Source organism: Panthera uncia, chromosome E1, assembly GCF_023721935.1.
Source record: "Panthera uncia isolate 11264 chromosome E1, Puncia_PCG_1.0, whole genome shotgun sequence".
In the NCBI taxonomy this organism is placed as follows: domain Eukaryota; kingdom Metazoa; phylum Chordata; class Mammalia; order Carnivora; family Felidae; genus Panthera; species Panthera uncia.
The window spans coordinates 43244880-43258477 of record NC_064814.1 but is presented as its reverse complement, the minus strand read 5'-3'; the positions used below and the strand labels follow the sequence as shown (position 1 = coordinate 43258477).

The window sequence follows — 13598 nt, the reverse complement described above, 5'->3', positions numbered from 1 at the left end:
CAGTAGGGGAGACAGACACATAATTTACATAGAAGTGCAGTGAAAGAAATAAGAAGGGGACCTCCTGAGACAGGGTGGGGAAGGACAGCTTCTCCCAGAAAGGAACATTTACCCTGAAACGGAAGCATGGGGGTGCAGAGGACAGTATTCGAGGCAGGCTTCCTCAACGCTGGTCCCGAGGTAGGTACGGTCTTGGCGAGAGACAGGAGCCGGAAGAAGGCAGTGAGCCTGTGTGCCTGGGCAAGGGGGAGGAGCGGGGCTGGAGGACCGAGCAGAGGCCAGATGGGGCAGGGAAGACAGGCAGCTTGTAAGCCCTTGCAATGAGGATGAGGCAGGGGAGTGATGGGGGTCCAGTTTTCTTTACAGGAGATTTCTTTTTCTGACCCATGATCCTTGCTCTGGAGAACGTTATAATCTATTTGGGTAACATGGACCAACACAAATGAAACAATCTAGTGGGCAAAGTGAGATAGGATAGATATCACCCATCTTGGGCTGTCAGTACCAACCAAGTGGTCCCAAGGTTGGTTGTGCCGGCACAGCTCCGAGGGCTTCACAGAGGAGGTGACAGGAACAGAACCTTGAGGTTTGGGAAGATCTGAGCAGGTGGAGGGTGGGTGGGGCATGGGTGAGCATGCCAGGGAGGGAAACAGAAGGAACCAGGGGCCAGGAGAAAGGGAATATTGTTCTCCCAACCCCAGGTGGGTGGCCCCGCTCGGCTTTAGGGCTTCCGGGATTCCCTGAAGGACACAGAGATGGTCCTCAAGATCACTGTCCTACTTAATCCTTTTTTCCTCTACCAGGAATCCAGTGGACAGACAAGTCACCACAGACTCCCAGAACCTTTACTCCTTGCTCCTGCCTGAGTGCAGTCCCCACTAGGGAGGGAATAGTCCTGGGAAGACAAAGGGTCAGGATTTCTCAGGAGCTGCTGGGGATGCACTCCTCCGCCACCTATGCAAAGATAAGATCTGACCACTCTGCTTCCTCCTGAACCTCCCACTCTGTCTACAAAAAAGGAAGAAATGGGTGCTCACCAGCAGGTCACATGGACAGGGGCTGCACTCCGGCCATCACAGGGTTCTCAGGACAGGGTTGGGGACCTTTGGTCTCAGCTCTGATTTCACTCGGGGGAGAGGGGAGTGATGGGTGTGTGTGAGCCCCGGCTGGCCAGAAACCCTTGAAGGCAGTTCACTTTAATCTGGTGAAGCCCTGAATCCAGGCCTCGGGTCCAGATGGCTGCAAGGCCAAGGCAACCCCACACTGAACTTTGATCCAGCACTGTTCTTCTGCCCAAGTGTTAGCACTCCCAGAATCCTGCTGCAGGGAGCAAGGGTGGTCCCTGGCTCTCCATTTTATCAGAGGAGAAAAAGATTCTTGAGAGGATCATGGAGGGACCTCAGAGTCAAGCCTGGCGCTCGAGTTCCCATGAAGTGCTTCTCAGGAAGATGGGCCAGGTGGGTTCTGACTCATAGTGGGACTTCACACAGCGATCTGTCAGCTCTGTCCCCCAGCAACTTGGCTTTCGAAACAGGGGGAAGAAATCTGCCCAACTCCTCCACTTCCTATCCCAGAAGGCCTGGGTTTACTCCTCCTCCCGGAACCCAGAGAGGGAGGCATAGTTAACCTGTTTTACAGATAAAGAACCTGAGAACCCCAAAGTTAACTGCCTAAATGAGAGGCTGAGAGAGGAGGGCCAGAGGTGGGAAGAGCTTTAGGTGAGGGCCAGGGGGCAGCACCTGAGCTCACTTCACACATTCCTCACACATTCCCCATGGTGGGGAAGATGCAGAATTTCCTGCATTTGATTTGTCTCCCTTCCTCCACCCGCCCCCCCCCCCCCTTCAGCCCAGGCTCCCAGACCTACTTTGCTTGTAATCTGAGCCAACCAGGAACCTGGAGGTTTCCAGATTACCAAATCCTACCCTAGCCAACCACCCAGGGGGCAGGGACAGAGGCTCCTGTGTAGGTCCTGGCTGCGTGTGTGTGTGTGTGTGTGTGTGTGCGCGCGCGCGCGCGCGCATTTGGTGTTGGGTACACACACCACACACACCCAGCCATCTGCATATCAGGAAGTGTGAAGCTGAGAACAGTCGAACACAAACACAGTATGAGCAGAGCCAGGGGACGAGGGTCGAGAGTCTGGTGATGAGTAGGAGATCTGGGCGCGGACCATGGAGAGGACAGGTTTTCTTCTCCAGGCCCCTTGGTCAGGTCATCCCCTGCCCCCCCAAAGAGCAAAGGGCTTTAGCAACCAGGCAGCCACGAGGGGAGGGTTCTATAGCTCAAGGAGGGGGCAGGGAGGTTTGATTCCTTATCTCTGAGGCTTATTATCTGAGGCTGTGGCTGTGGAGGGTCCTGCCCCCTCTTCCTGGGGCCCTCCAGCACAGGCCAGCCCTCCTAGATAGTCTCTCCCCTCCCTCCTGCCACTGCTCAAGAAAGAACCAATCAGGGGCCTGGGATGAACAAACTCTGGGGGGTGGAGGGAAGGAGCAATGCGCCCTGGGTCACCTCTGGACTGGGGCTCCAGCCTCACAGGTTTTGCCTTTGAGGCATGAAGCTGTTAGAAAGGCAAAGCAGGGAGGGAGTGTCTTGGCCCCTAAACCTGTTGCTATCTTTGCTGGGACAAACGGAAATTCACATGGGGCCCAATGACTGACAAGAATGCAAGTTGGCATCTACGAGTGGCTCGCCTCTGATGAGGATGGGCCTCCCCTTCCTTCGGGGAAAGGGTGTGTTGACAGAAACAAGCCCTAACCTGAGTCTCTCTCAGCCCCGGAGAAAATAACAGCAGCAGCTAACACTTAGGCTCTACGAGCTGCACATACACGCTCATCTCATCCCCACAACAACCCCATGAGCAGAGTGCCTACTAGTATCAGTGCAAGCATTTTGCAGATGGAGAAAATGGGCCACAAAGGCTCATCAATGTGCTGAAGGGCTAGAGTTAGAAAGCGGTTAAGCAGGGATTCTGGTGAGCAGTCTGGTTCCTTTGTCTGAACTCCTTTCAAACGGGCATCCTTTTCGTAATGACAACTACGCCCCCTCATTTTGGTGTGGCAATTCAGTGTGTGAGAGGTATTTCACATGTGTCTGACTGGCCCTCTGCTTGTCTTCCTTCCTTCAGCTAATTGAGTGCCTAAGTGCCTGGCATTTATACTAGGTCCCCCCAAGGATCACCTGACCTTCTCAACCCCATGAAGGAGAGAGAGAGGGTAGTGGGATTATTCTCAGCTTCAGATGAGGAAAACGAGGCTCCAGGATATTATGCGTGGCTTGCCCAAAGCCAGTGGTTTTCAAAACCACAACACGTGTGAGAAATAACGTGGCCCAGGACACACATACATATACACATCCATACAACAAACCCAAAGTTTCACAAAACAGTACCTATTCTTACTACGTGCGATGCACGCTGACATTTTCCTTCTCTTTTAAAAAAACACACTGGTTCAACCTACTATGTTGACTTCACAAACGCACTAATGGGTTCAGATGCACAGTATGAAAAACAGTGCAATGAGTCTGTGATTAACAGCACAGTCAAGTCTTGCCCTAGTTCTGGCCTCAGACCACAGTCCTATCTGCCATACTGTCCACCACTTGAAAAACACTTGCTGTGCCTACCAATAAACTCCCGGGGAGAGCTGTCCCAAACTGAGCCCAGGGTGTCGCAAAGTACCTGCATGTTTCGATAGTTATTCCTTGGGTAATAAATACCAAGTCCCACCCAAGACTCCGGGTGACGACATCTCACATCACAGCAAGTACAGAAATGTGCATCTTACGGTTCTTGTAAGAATGAGTTTCTACTCATCTACGTTTCTTATGCCCCCTGTGACTGATACCATCCTACGTCTCAGAAGGCAAAACACGCAGGGGAAAGAACTTGACCTGCCAAAGTTACTCTGCAAACTACCCAGCTGCATCTAATGAGCATTTTCTTCAAAGGCAAAAACATCTTACATCTGTGTACTACTTTTACCTAATATTAATAGTATTTTGGGGCGCCTTGGCGGCTCAGTCGGTTAAGCTGTCTGACTTCGGCTCAGGTTACAATCTCACTGTTCATGAGGTCGAGCCCCGTGTGGGGCTCTGTGCTGACAGCTCATAAATAAATATTAAAAATAAATAAATAAATAGTATTTCCCTCCCAGGCTGAGTCTCGCCATGCCTCCATCTTGGGAGGAAACTGAGGCACCTTCATAGAGGGCTGGGGTTGGTCTAATGCATCAGAGCTATGGTGATTCTCAAGAGACACAGACACCCTTCCACCTCACCTTTCCTGCCACAGGGCCTCGGGATGGGGTGAACGGCTCACGACTCCAGGGAGGAGGAAGGACTGGCACCAGGAACGACTAAGAGGGCTCAGTTTGATTGACTGGTAGAGACTACCCTGAGCAGTGTGGAGGCATAGGCTGGGACCCCACCCCCTGACCTGGACAGAGTGCTGTGATTGATTAGTAATGCCTGTGTGCTTTCCCAGATCAGGTAATGGAGAGCCAGGGCTGAAAGGCACAGGCCCTTTCTGGCAATGACCCCCGGCCACCCATTGCCAAGCTGTCAGCAGAGCAACACCAAAGACTCTGCCCACAGAGAAAGACTGATCCAGGTCTCCCTTCTTCTTCAACCCCCAAAGCAGTTTTTGAGCCTGACACTGAGGTCAGAGCACTCACCAGCAACAAGGCTTCCAGCTGGTTAATGTAGATCTCTTCGCTGGCCAGGAACCCCGAGAGAACCAGCTTCCTCATCTCCAGGCCTTTCCCTGCTTCCACCTGTATGAGAGCAAACCGAGAGCCAACCGGTCAGGAGAAAGGAGGCTAACATCCCAAGGGACCTGTTTTCTTTCCTTTTTCCTCCTCTTTAACACTTTTATAGAGAATAAAAGCCAAGTAGATTTACTACAGAAAATTTGGAAAATAGAGAATAAAAAAGGAAAAACAATCACCCATTTTCCTGCTGCTAACATCTTCCTTTCTCTCCCACATTTCCTTATCTGACATCCACCCATCCACCTATCCAGTCTTAGAGTAGTGAGCAAAAGAACAAAGGAGGTGGCCTCGTGTGTAAGGGGCAGTTTAATGGGGGAATACAGACAGGTGACAAGGGAAATCAGAGCCATGACTGAGGCAGCGCATGATCACATGGGAGGACCTAACAGGGGCCAGAGGAGGCTCCTGGAAGAGTATAAACTGAGAAGAGGGGTAGAGAGAATGAGACGGAAGTGGCCATGGGAGCCCCATGCTGTGGCCTTCTAGCTACACCTCTGACTATATCTTCCTGTCCCCAAGGGCTCAACCCCACAATAGAAGGTGCTGCACCCCCCAGCATTTCCTGACCACCTCATAGTGCAAGGCACATATCCTAACTAGCCTCCTCCCCACTCCAGAACTCCTCCTCCATAGTGATCGTGCCCCATTTAGCCTTGAACATCCGTCTTGCTAATCTCTTACAAGGACTCTGTTCCACCCCTCCCTTTCTGCTGCGGGCTTTGGCTCTGCCACCCGGATTCTTCTAACTGACCTCTGCCTCTCTCTCCTCCCTTCACACCACACACCAGAGCCAGGTTAACCTTCATGAGAACACTGCCTTACCCCTGATGCTTGTCAAGGGCTTAATATCAATACTGTAAAACCTTGCTAGTTGCAACAACATGTATGGATCTAGAGAGTACAATGCAAAGTGAAATGTGTCAGAGAAAGAAATACCGTATGATTTCACTCATACGTGGGATTTAAGAAACAAATGAACAAAGAAAAAAACAAGACAAACAAAAAACCAAAATCTCAACCACAGAGAACTGGTGGTTGCCAGAGGGGAGGTGGGTGGAGAGATGGGTGAAATGGATGAAGGGGATCAAGAGTACCCTTTTTCTGAGAAGCACTGAGCAATGTATAGAATTGTTGAATCACTATAGTGTACACGTGAAACTAATGTAACACTGTATGTTAACTATACTGGAATTAAAAATAAATAAATAGGGACACCTGGGTGGCTCAGAAGGTTAAGCGTTTGACTTTAGCTCAGGCCATGATCTCGCAGTTTGTGAGTTTGAGCCCCACGTGGGGCTCTGTGCTGACAACTCAGAGCCTGGAGCCTGCTTTGGATTCTGTGTCTCCCCCTCTCTCTGCCCCTCCCCTGCTCATGCTCTGTCTCTCTCGATAATAAGTAAATGTTAAAATTTTTAAAAATAATAATAAATAACATTAAAAAATATCAACATCGCAAAATGCGATTATTTGGGGATTCAATTAGGTCATTTGTTCATTTATTTATTCGTCCAGCAAATATTTACTGAACACCCACCAGACTCTGAAGATCCAACGGGAAGCAAACATACAATAATCCCTGCTCTCATGTGGTTTATACTCTAGAGGAGAGAAAGACATTAAAACGAACAAACAAGTAAATATAAATCTATAACTATACACTGTGATATGGGGTCCGGCTTGTTCTTCACTTAAACACCTTCCCTGGCTCCTAGCGCCTCTCCTTACCCTGCGAACCTGCCCCACAGCTGTCAGATCTCTTTGTCTGCCCAACATGCCTGGAGTGTTCTGGCCTCTGAACTTTGGTTCCTGCTGCCCAGGATGCCTTCTTCCACTCTGGCTCTGCTCTTGTCCCAATCCCAACTCTCTTTGGGGTCACAGCTGAAGTCTCTGGGCTGCAGCATCAGCTCTCACATCAGTGTCTGGGGGACCGACCCTCCCACCTGACGTGTGAGCTCTCGTTAATTGCCCAGTGACTCTGTAGGGCCTTGGAAACACTGTCATCACACTCTTCTTGCACATCCCTGAAGCCCAGCACCACAACGATACCCCTAACACGTGGGCATCCGACATTTATTAAAACTTGTAAGTTCCTTCTGCTTGCATTTAGCCCTCAAATACCTCACTGAGGTCGGTACTATATTTTTCCATTATGCAACCATCTGCATAGCAGGCAGGACTTGTAAGAGGAAAGGGACTAGCCCAGGGTCACACAGCCAGGGAGTGGCAGAGCTGGGATTCCCTCCCAGTCCCTGAGTACCAAATTCCAGGCTCCTCCACTGCTTTAATGATTTCCTCACTCTCCTTTTCTTTTTCAAGCATCAGATGCTTCCCTGGAATCTCAGACAGAACCCTCTCTGGGCATCAAATGCACACTCCTAGTACAGGCTGGGAGAGTATATGAAGCTACCAGAAATTCTGAAGTCTGGAGAAGAGTGGCCTTCTCCCAGTTGCACAACCTGTCCCCAGCATGTTCCCACAGCCTTCCCCAGATGAGGGCCTGAATCCTTGGCCTTCTGTCAGCAACCCAGTTATCAGATCTGGGCCAGAGGCTGCTGCCCCCAGAGTCTCTGACCCTGTGATAGAAAAACAATGTCCTGCCAAAGATGTCCACATCCCACCCCCCAAACCTATAAATACGTCATCTTATATGGAAAAAGGGATTTTGCAGGTATGATTAAGCTAAGGATTTTTAGGCGAGATGACGACACTGGATTATCCCAGTAATCACAAAGGTCTATGAGGGGGAGGCAAGAGAATCAGCGTCAGAAAAGGCAATGTGAGCAGAGAAGGGGAGCAGGAAGAGGGAAAGAAAATGTCTACAAGACTGGAGGATGCTACACTGTCAGGATGTGGCCACGAGCTAAGGAATACAGGGGGCCTCTCTAGAAGCTGGAAAAGGCATGGGAATGGATTCTCGCCCCTAGAAGCTTCCAGAAGGAATGCAGCCCTGCTGACCCTTTTAGACTTGTGTGTGAGAGAATACATTTGTGTTGGGCTAAACCACTAACGGTGTGGTAATTTGTTTCGGCAGCATTAGGAAACCAGCATGGACGTCAAGCTTTCGGGAAGGACAATAGTTATTTATTGATAGCTTCACAAGTACCAGGCACAGTTCTAAGAACTTTCCAGGGATTAACTCACTACAATCCCACGATCTGGAAGGGGTTGTCATTACCCCCACACCCAAAGGCACCGGGTGGAAACTGCCAGCTGCTTGGAACTCTTGGCATTTCAGGCAGGCAGCACACCCTTCAAGGAGCAAGGTCTGAACCTAGAGCAAGGCCACGACCCCGGCCCCTCATGGTCAGATTGGGGGCAGCCTCCCTGCACATCGCACAAACCCTGCTGCTCCCCAAGCCTGACAAATGGGAGCTCGCCTTCCCTCCTGCTCCCTGCCAACCATAGATTCACCCGAGGGCCCTGCAAACATCTAAAGGAAGTCGCTCGGGGCGCATTTGGAGCTTAACGGCAGAGCTGGTTGGACTAGGACCGGGTGAAGACCTGGTGACGGCAGCTGCTGCCATGTTTTCATCCGCCTTGGCGTGAGTACAGAACCCTGGGCCAGTCCCTGTGACAGCCCCTCTCAGCAAGACCCTCTTCTCAAGAGACTTCCGCCTCAGAGCCCAATCTTGAAAGAGCTCCCCCAAAAGTCAGTAGTCAGCCCCAAGAGTTGCATTCTGGGCCACACTGACCTGACGTTTTGGCTGCCATAGGGGTAAAGGTGGCCGAGAGCTGAAGGATGTGAAATTAGGTTGTGCACATGTTACCAACAAGAGGCCTGTTCTCAGTTACCACCAAAAACCTCTTCCCTTTTTTTTTTTTTTTTTTTCTGCTTTCCTCAGACCCCCGTGTTCCTGGCTTAGAATCATCTGGAAACTCACAATTGTTTCTTCGATCCTTGCGGGGCTAGTCTCGTCTCACAAATCACCAGGGCTGGACATTCATTCATTCTGCACTATGTGCCAGCCACTGGGAATACAAATTCAAAGGTGAGAGAGACGGTCTCTGCCCCCAAAGAGCCCTCCAGGGGTGGTGCCCACATGCCCAGAATCCCCAGGGCCAGTTCTCTGAAGAGCTCAGGGTCCCCACAGCATGGGCCATTCTGCTTGCCAGTTGTCCAGTACAGGGAAGCTGCCTTCTGAGTGACGATGTCTCCACTTCCTCCCCAAGCAGAGCTTCAGAAACGTAGCCACCGCGGGCTGGTTCATTCCCAGCAGTTTACACAGTTTGGGGGCTTGAGGCCCCCAAACGCAAGAGGTCAAGTCCCTCTGGTAAGGACAGTACCTACAAGGTAGGTTTAGCCAGCTCTGGCCCGGTCTTCTAAAGCGTTTAGAGGCTAAATAAAGGTTTGGGTCTGGGCCAAACCAAGATACCATCTGTCCAGGAACTTTGACCTCCTCCAAGAAAATAGTGAGGACTGAACAGGCAGAGCCACCTGCCATCCAGAGCCCTAGGCCAAATGGCTCTGCACACAGCAATATTCAGTTCATGGGCCACCTCACCTTCTGAGGAGCACCCAGCAGGATCTGCTCAGAGTAGATGCCACTGGGTCTAGAGGCTGTGCCCATGCCAAGCAGCAGCCTTAGGACAGCTGGCCCCTCTCTGAGCTGAGACAGCTGCAGGGATGCCCAGCCATTCTCTCTTCTTCCTAGAGCTAGGCACTGGGGAGGTCCCCTTCAGCCATTTCCTTAGCGGAATTTAGAGACGGGGGACAAAGCCCACTCCCCTGGAAGGTGGATCCCTGTATCCCAGGTTCTCCGCTGTCTGAGGCTTTAGGCAGGCCCAGCAGTGTTTCTGAAGGCCAGGTGTTCATAGCCCACCTTTGCACTTTGGTCATACATACCACCTGCACTCCTGTTTACTTAATATTATTCTTCACAACTGACTTCTTAAAAGTACAGCCTTATCTCAAGCATTATCTTTGAAATCCTAAGATGTCAAGTCATATTTCCCCTAAGATACATTAAAATATAAACCTAACCACTAACATGCAAAAAATACATCTAGGTGCCATCTAAAATCACATCTCAAATCATCCGAAGTGTAGCCCACACTTCGAGAAACACCCCAGCGGGGGGCACAGGCATGGCCATTGCTGCCTGTAGGGGCCCAAGAGACTGGGGCAGGTGAAATCAATGTGACTATCCATTAAAAACTGACTATCCATTAAAAACTGGCACGGAACAACACCTGATAGGTTAATCTGCATTACAAAAACATTTTTATTCCTGACAAATGAGTTCCTTTAAATAGCAGCTTTTAGATAGCAAGGCACTATCAGCCCTACGTACCTTTAAATAGAACCGTACGAAAGATTTTTGGAAAGCACACAACACTCTACGGCCAGGAGGTGATGCTGCTATCAGTATTAACATTATTATTAGTTTATAGGGAATTAACTCCTCAAAGGGAAGTCCGGGTTGAAAAACACAGCAAGCTCCAGCCCCAGCTCTGGAGGAAACCACTGCCCTAATCACCTCTGTCCCCCAGGAAGATGAAGCAGCTCGGAAATTACACTGAAAACACGATTGATTTATAGGACTGGCATTTGGACACATGCTCAGGAACACAACCACTCTTTAAGGGGAAGTACTCCTGGAGTAAAGTAATAGCAAAGAGCGAACTGCCTTGGATGGATTCCCACCTGCTCCTGAGAAGGGTCTATCGTGCCAGAGTGCCAAGACCGTCCACAGCCCAGGCCAGGAGCACAGCCTCCAGAAACGCCCCTTGACCACACATGTGCACACACACACAGGCTCACACGCATGTGCACACAAATGCACGAAGTCCAGCTCTGACCCCGACAGAAGTGGTGTCTCCTCCTCTGAATTTCGTACCCTTTTATTGGAACCCTGAGTACTTTCTCATTCTATCCCTATTATCTGTGTGCTTGCCCCCTTGCCCTGAACTGTGAACTCTTTGTGAGAAAGGATCATGCCATGTTAATCTTGTCTCCTCCCCAATGCCAGGCAGGATGCTTTGACTAGAACACAACCTGACAGCGTTTGCTGAATGACTCAAAGAGGTTTCTCCCCACCTCTCTGCAGCCACCCTGCCTGTCTTCTCCCTCTATAGCTGACCAACCCTGATAGAGAATGAGGGTATCCTAGAGGTGTTCAGGATGAGACAGGGGGCCTGGAATTCCCCAACACTCAGGAAAGCCCTCTTCCCCCCTTGCTGAGACAAGTCCAGGAAAACTGAGGCAGCAAAGAAGAGGGGAAGACCACATCTAGGTGCTCACAGGGATCTGGAAAGACCGGGCTTTTTAGGTGTGATGTGTGCCTGGGCCCCCTTAGCATCTGTGTGCAGCCTCCTGGGAACACCTCTGAGTAGAACAAGGCCAGGAACATGGTACACCCTTTGCAGGCCCCATGGAGCCTCGCTGTCTCCACAAAGTCACTGAGCACCAGTCATGTCCCCAGCTTTGTGCAGTGTTCAGCAGTGAATACAACATGGCCCTTGCCCTTGAGGAAAATAGGGTAGAATCAAGGAGGCAGATGCCTAGAGTGCTGAGCAGAATAAAATATGGTCTAAGACTGAGGTAAAAGCCAGAGCCTAGAGTGAGGGTGGATCCATAAGGCAGCATATGAACAGGACCCCATCTGTGCTGGGGAGGGGTTCTCAGAGAAGGCCCATTAGGGACCCCCCATATCTCCCAATCCACACACTACTTAGCTCCCGGCCGGTGCTCTTGGTTCATTACCAGACTTTTCCCCATCCTGTTCCTGGTGGGGAAGGTTGCTCAGACCCTAAGTGCAAAGGCCTCTGCGGGCCTAGTGAGAGATGTGACTTAACCCCCAGTGCTCTGAGCTAGCACCAGATGAGGGAACCAGGGGTGGAATGCTAGCCGCTGCCTGCCTCCCATTACTGCTCCTCTCTGCTCTGCACCCAGGCCAACGGCTACGGCTCCACGCAGACGCCACGCATCAGCCATCTCCTGTGGGTCTGTAGTCTGTTTTTACCTCCATTAGCTCCTCCTTAGAACCACACTGTAGTGCGGGCGTGGCAGGGCTGTGATCCCCATCTTACAGGAGGGACAAAGAGGCCCAGAGAGGCTCAGGGGTAGCCTCCTGCCCACGGCAATGCTCCGTGCATCACACCCTCCGGGGTGCAGACAGGCCCGGCGGGGAGTGGGACATGGATGGTCGGTCACTCTGTTAGGCAGCCTGGCTTGCAGCCTGCAAACTCCCTGCCGTACGTTCCCACTGGCCCTCTCTCCCAGCCACAGAACACAGAGGAGGCGAGCAAAAGGCTGAGGTCAGGGCTCTTCGAAGTGGGCCTAGGTGAAAGAAAGGAAGAATGAACGGTGCAGTGTGGATGCCTCACCATGCCTCAGGCAGCACCGGTGTGGCTGCGAGGGGCACCCCTGGCCCTGGGGAGAAGGCGAAGAAAGGAAATGGGATTGATGCACAGCCCCCTCCTGCTCTACCTTCAAGGCAACTCCTACGACAGGACAGGCGCATTGCTGGGGAGAACATTCACAGCCCCAGAGTGAGTGGGCTGGGGCCCAACAGATGCTTCTTGACTACGCCCACCTTGGGAAAAGTGCCTACCCACCTGGCTCCTGCCTCAGAGCCAGCTGTTATCACCCCCTTTTCAGCTGATCCAATTCTTTCCCTTCAAGGAAGCTCAGTGACCTCTGGCTCTCCCTCTCTCCCAATGCTCTCTTGCTTGCCCTAGCCCAGACTCACAAAGTCTCCTTGCTAGGAGGCCAGTGGCCCCTGTGGCCCGAACTTCCTAAGTGCACGTATCCTACTGTTGCCATGGAAACAATGAATTACGACCTCCTGGTTTCAACTCAGCCAGCTCCTCTGGGGCAGCAGGCTCACACCATTGCCGTGCCCACCAGGTGACTCATGTCACTGCCAGAGAAAGCCCCCAGCACAGCTGGCCTGCTGGGGAAAGCCAGCAGCCACTGCCACTTTGGACAACTGGTCCAGGGGGAGGAGGCAGGCACTGCACCTCTCCCCCAGGAACAGCTGCCAGAGAGCTCGGCCCCTCACAACCCCTCGCAGGCATGCGCCAGCCCCTCTCAGCCGGAGTGCGGTGCTTCCACCCGGCCATGAGGCTGGTGCACAAACCAGCCATTTCTGCCCGCACACAGCTTCGGCAGTCGAGAGCTGCCAGCCCTGCCCCTCCCCCGACAAGCATCCAGGGCGTGTCACATTCCCACCTTCACGGCCACCAAGAAGGGGGACCCTGAGCCGGGGCTGGTCGGGGTTCCCAGCTCGCACTCCTCCAGGAGAAACACATCTTCATCCTCCAGAACCTTGTCCAAAAAGCCTATAGCCTCCTCTTCCTCTTCCATGGCAGCCGGAGGCGCGGAGGGCAAACAGGAAGCGGGGTCCACGCAGCAGCAGCAGCCGTTGCCGCCGCCGCCCCGGAGGGAGGCAGGCGGGCAGGGAGGGGAAGAGCGTGCAGGGCAGGCCTAAACCAGCATGCTGGCCTCCCCGGAGTCAGTCCTGGCACCCGGCCACCGGCTCCCGATGAAAGGCTCCATTATGAACCTTTTCCTGCTGCCGCTTCCCGGCCCTCCCGCGCGCCGGGGCTGCGGGCCGCCTCGCGCGCGTCCCCAGGCCGGGAGAGGGGAAGCGGCGCTCCGGCAGCCCCGCCGCCGCCGCCGCCGCCGCGAGCGCAGGGCTGTCACTGGAGAGAGACCGCGCGGCGCGCCGGCGGAGCAGGAGGAGGCGCCCCCGCCGGCCGCCTTGGCCCTTCCTGCTGTGCGCGCCGGCCCGGGCGCAGGCGGGGGCCCGCGCTCCCCGGCCGCCGCTCCCGAGCTCCGGCCGGCCGCCGGTGTCACAGCTTACAGATCGGAAGCTGTGACAA

The 13598-nt window shown here is 52.8% G+C and overlaps 1 protein-coding gene across 3 annotated transcripts in view; it reads right to left on the bottom strand.

Moving 5' to 3' along the window:
* Positions 1 to 13598, bottom strand: part of ABR (ABR activator of RhoGEF and GTPase) — a 182090-nt gene that overhangs the window by 69348 nt on the left and 99144 nt on the right. For 2 of the 3 annotated variants that reach the window (XM_049637954.1, XM_049637952.1), the window contains exon 3: positions 4677 to 4775. In XM_049637954.1, the coding sequence (XP_049493911.1) occupies positions 4677 to 4775 (99 nt within the window). Of the gene's footprint in view, positions 1 to 4676; positions 4776 to 12945; positions 13545 to 13598 lie in introns of those variants that run through there. The other variant, XM_049637953.1, reaches the window with a different exon arrangement.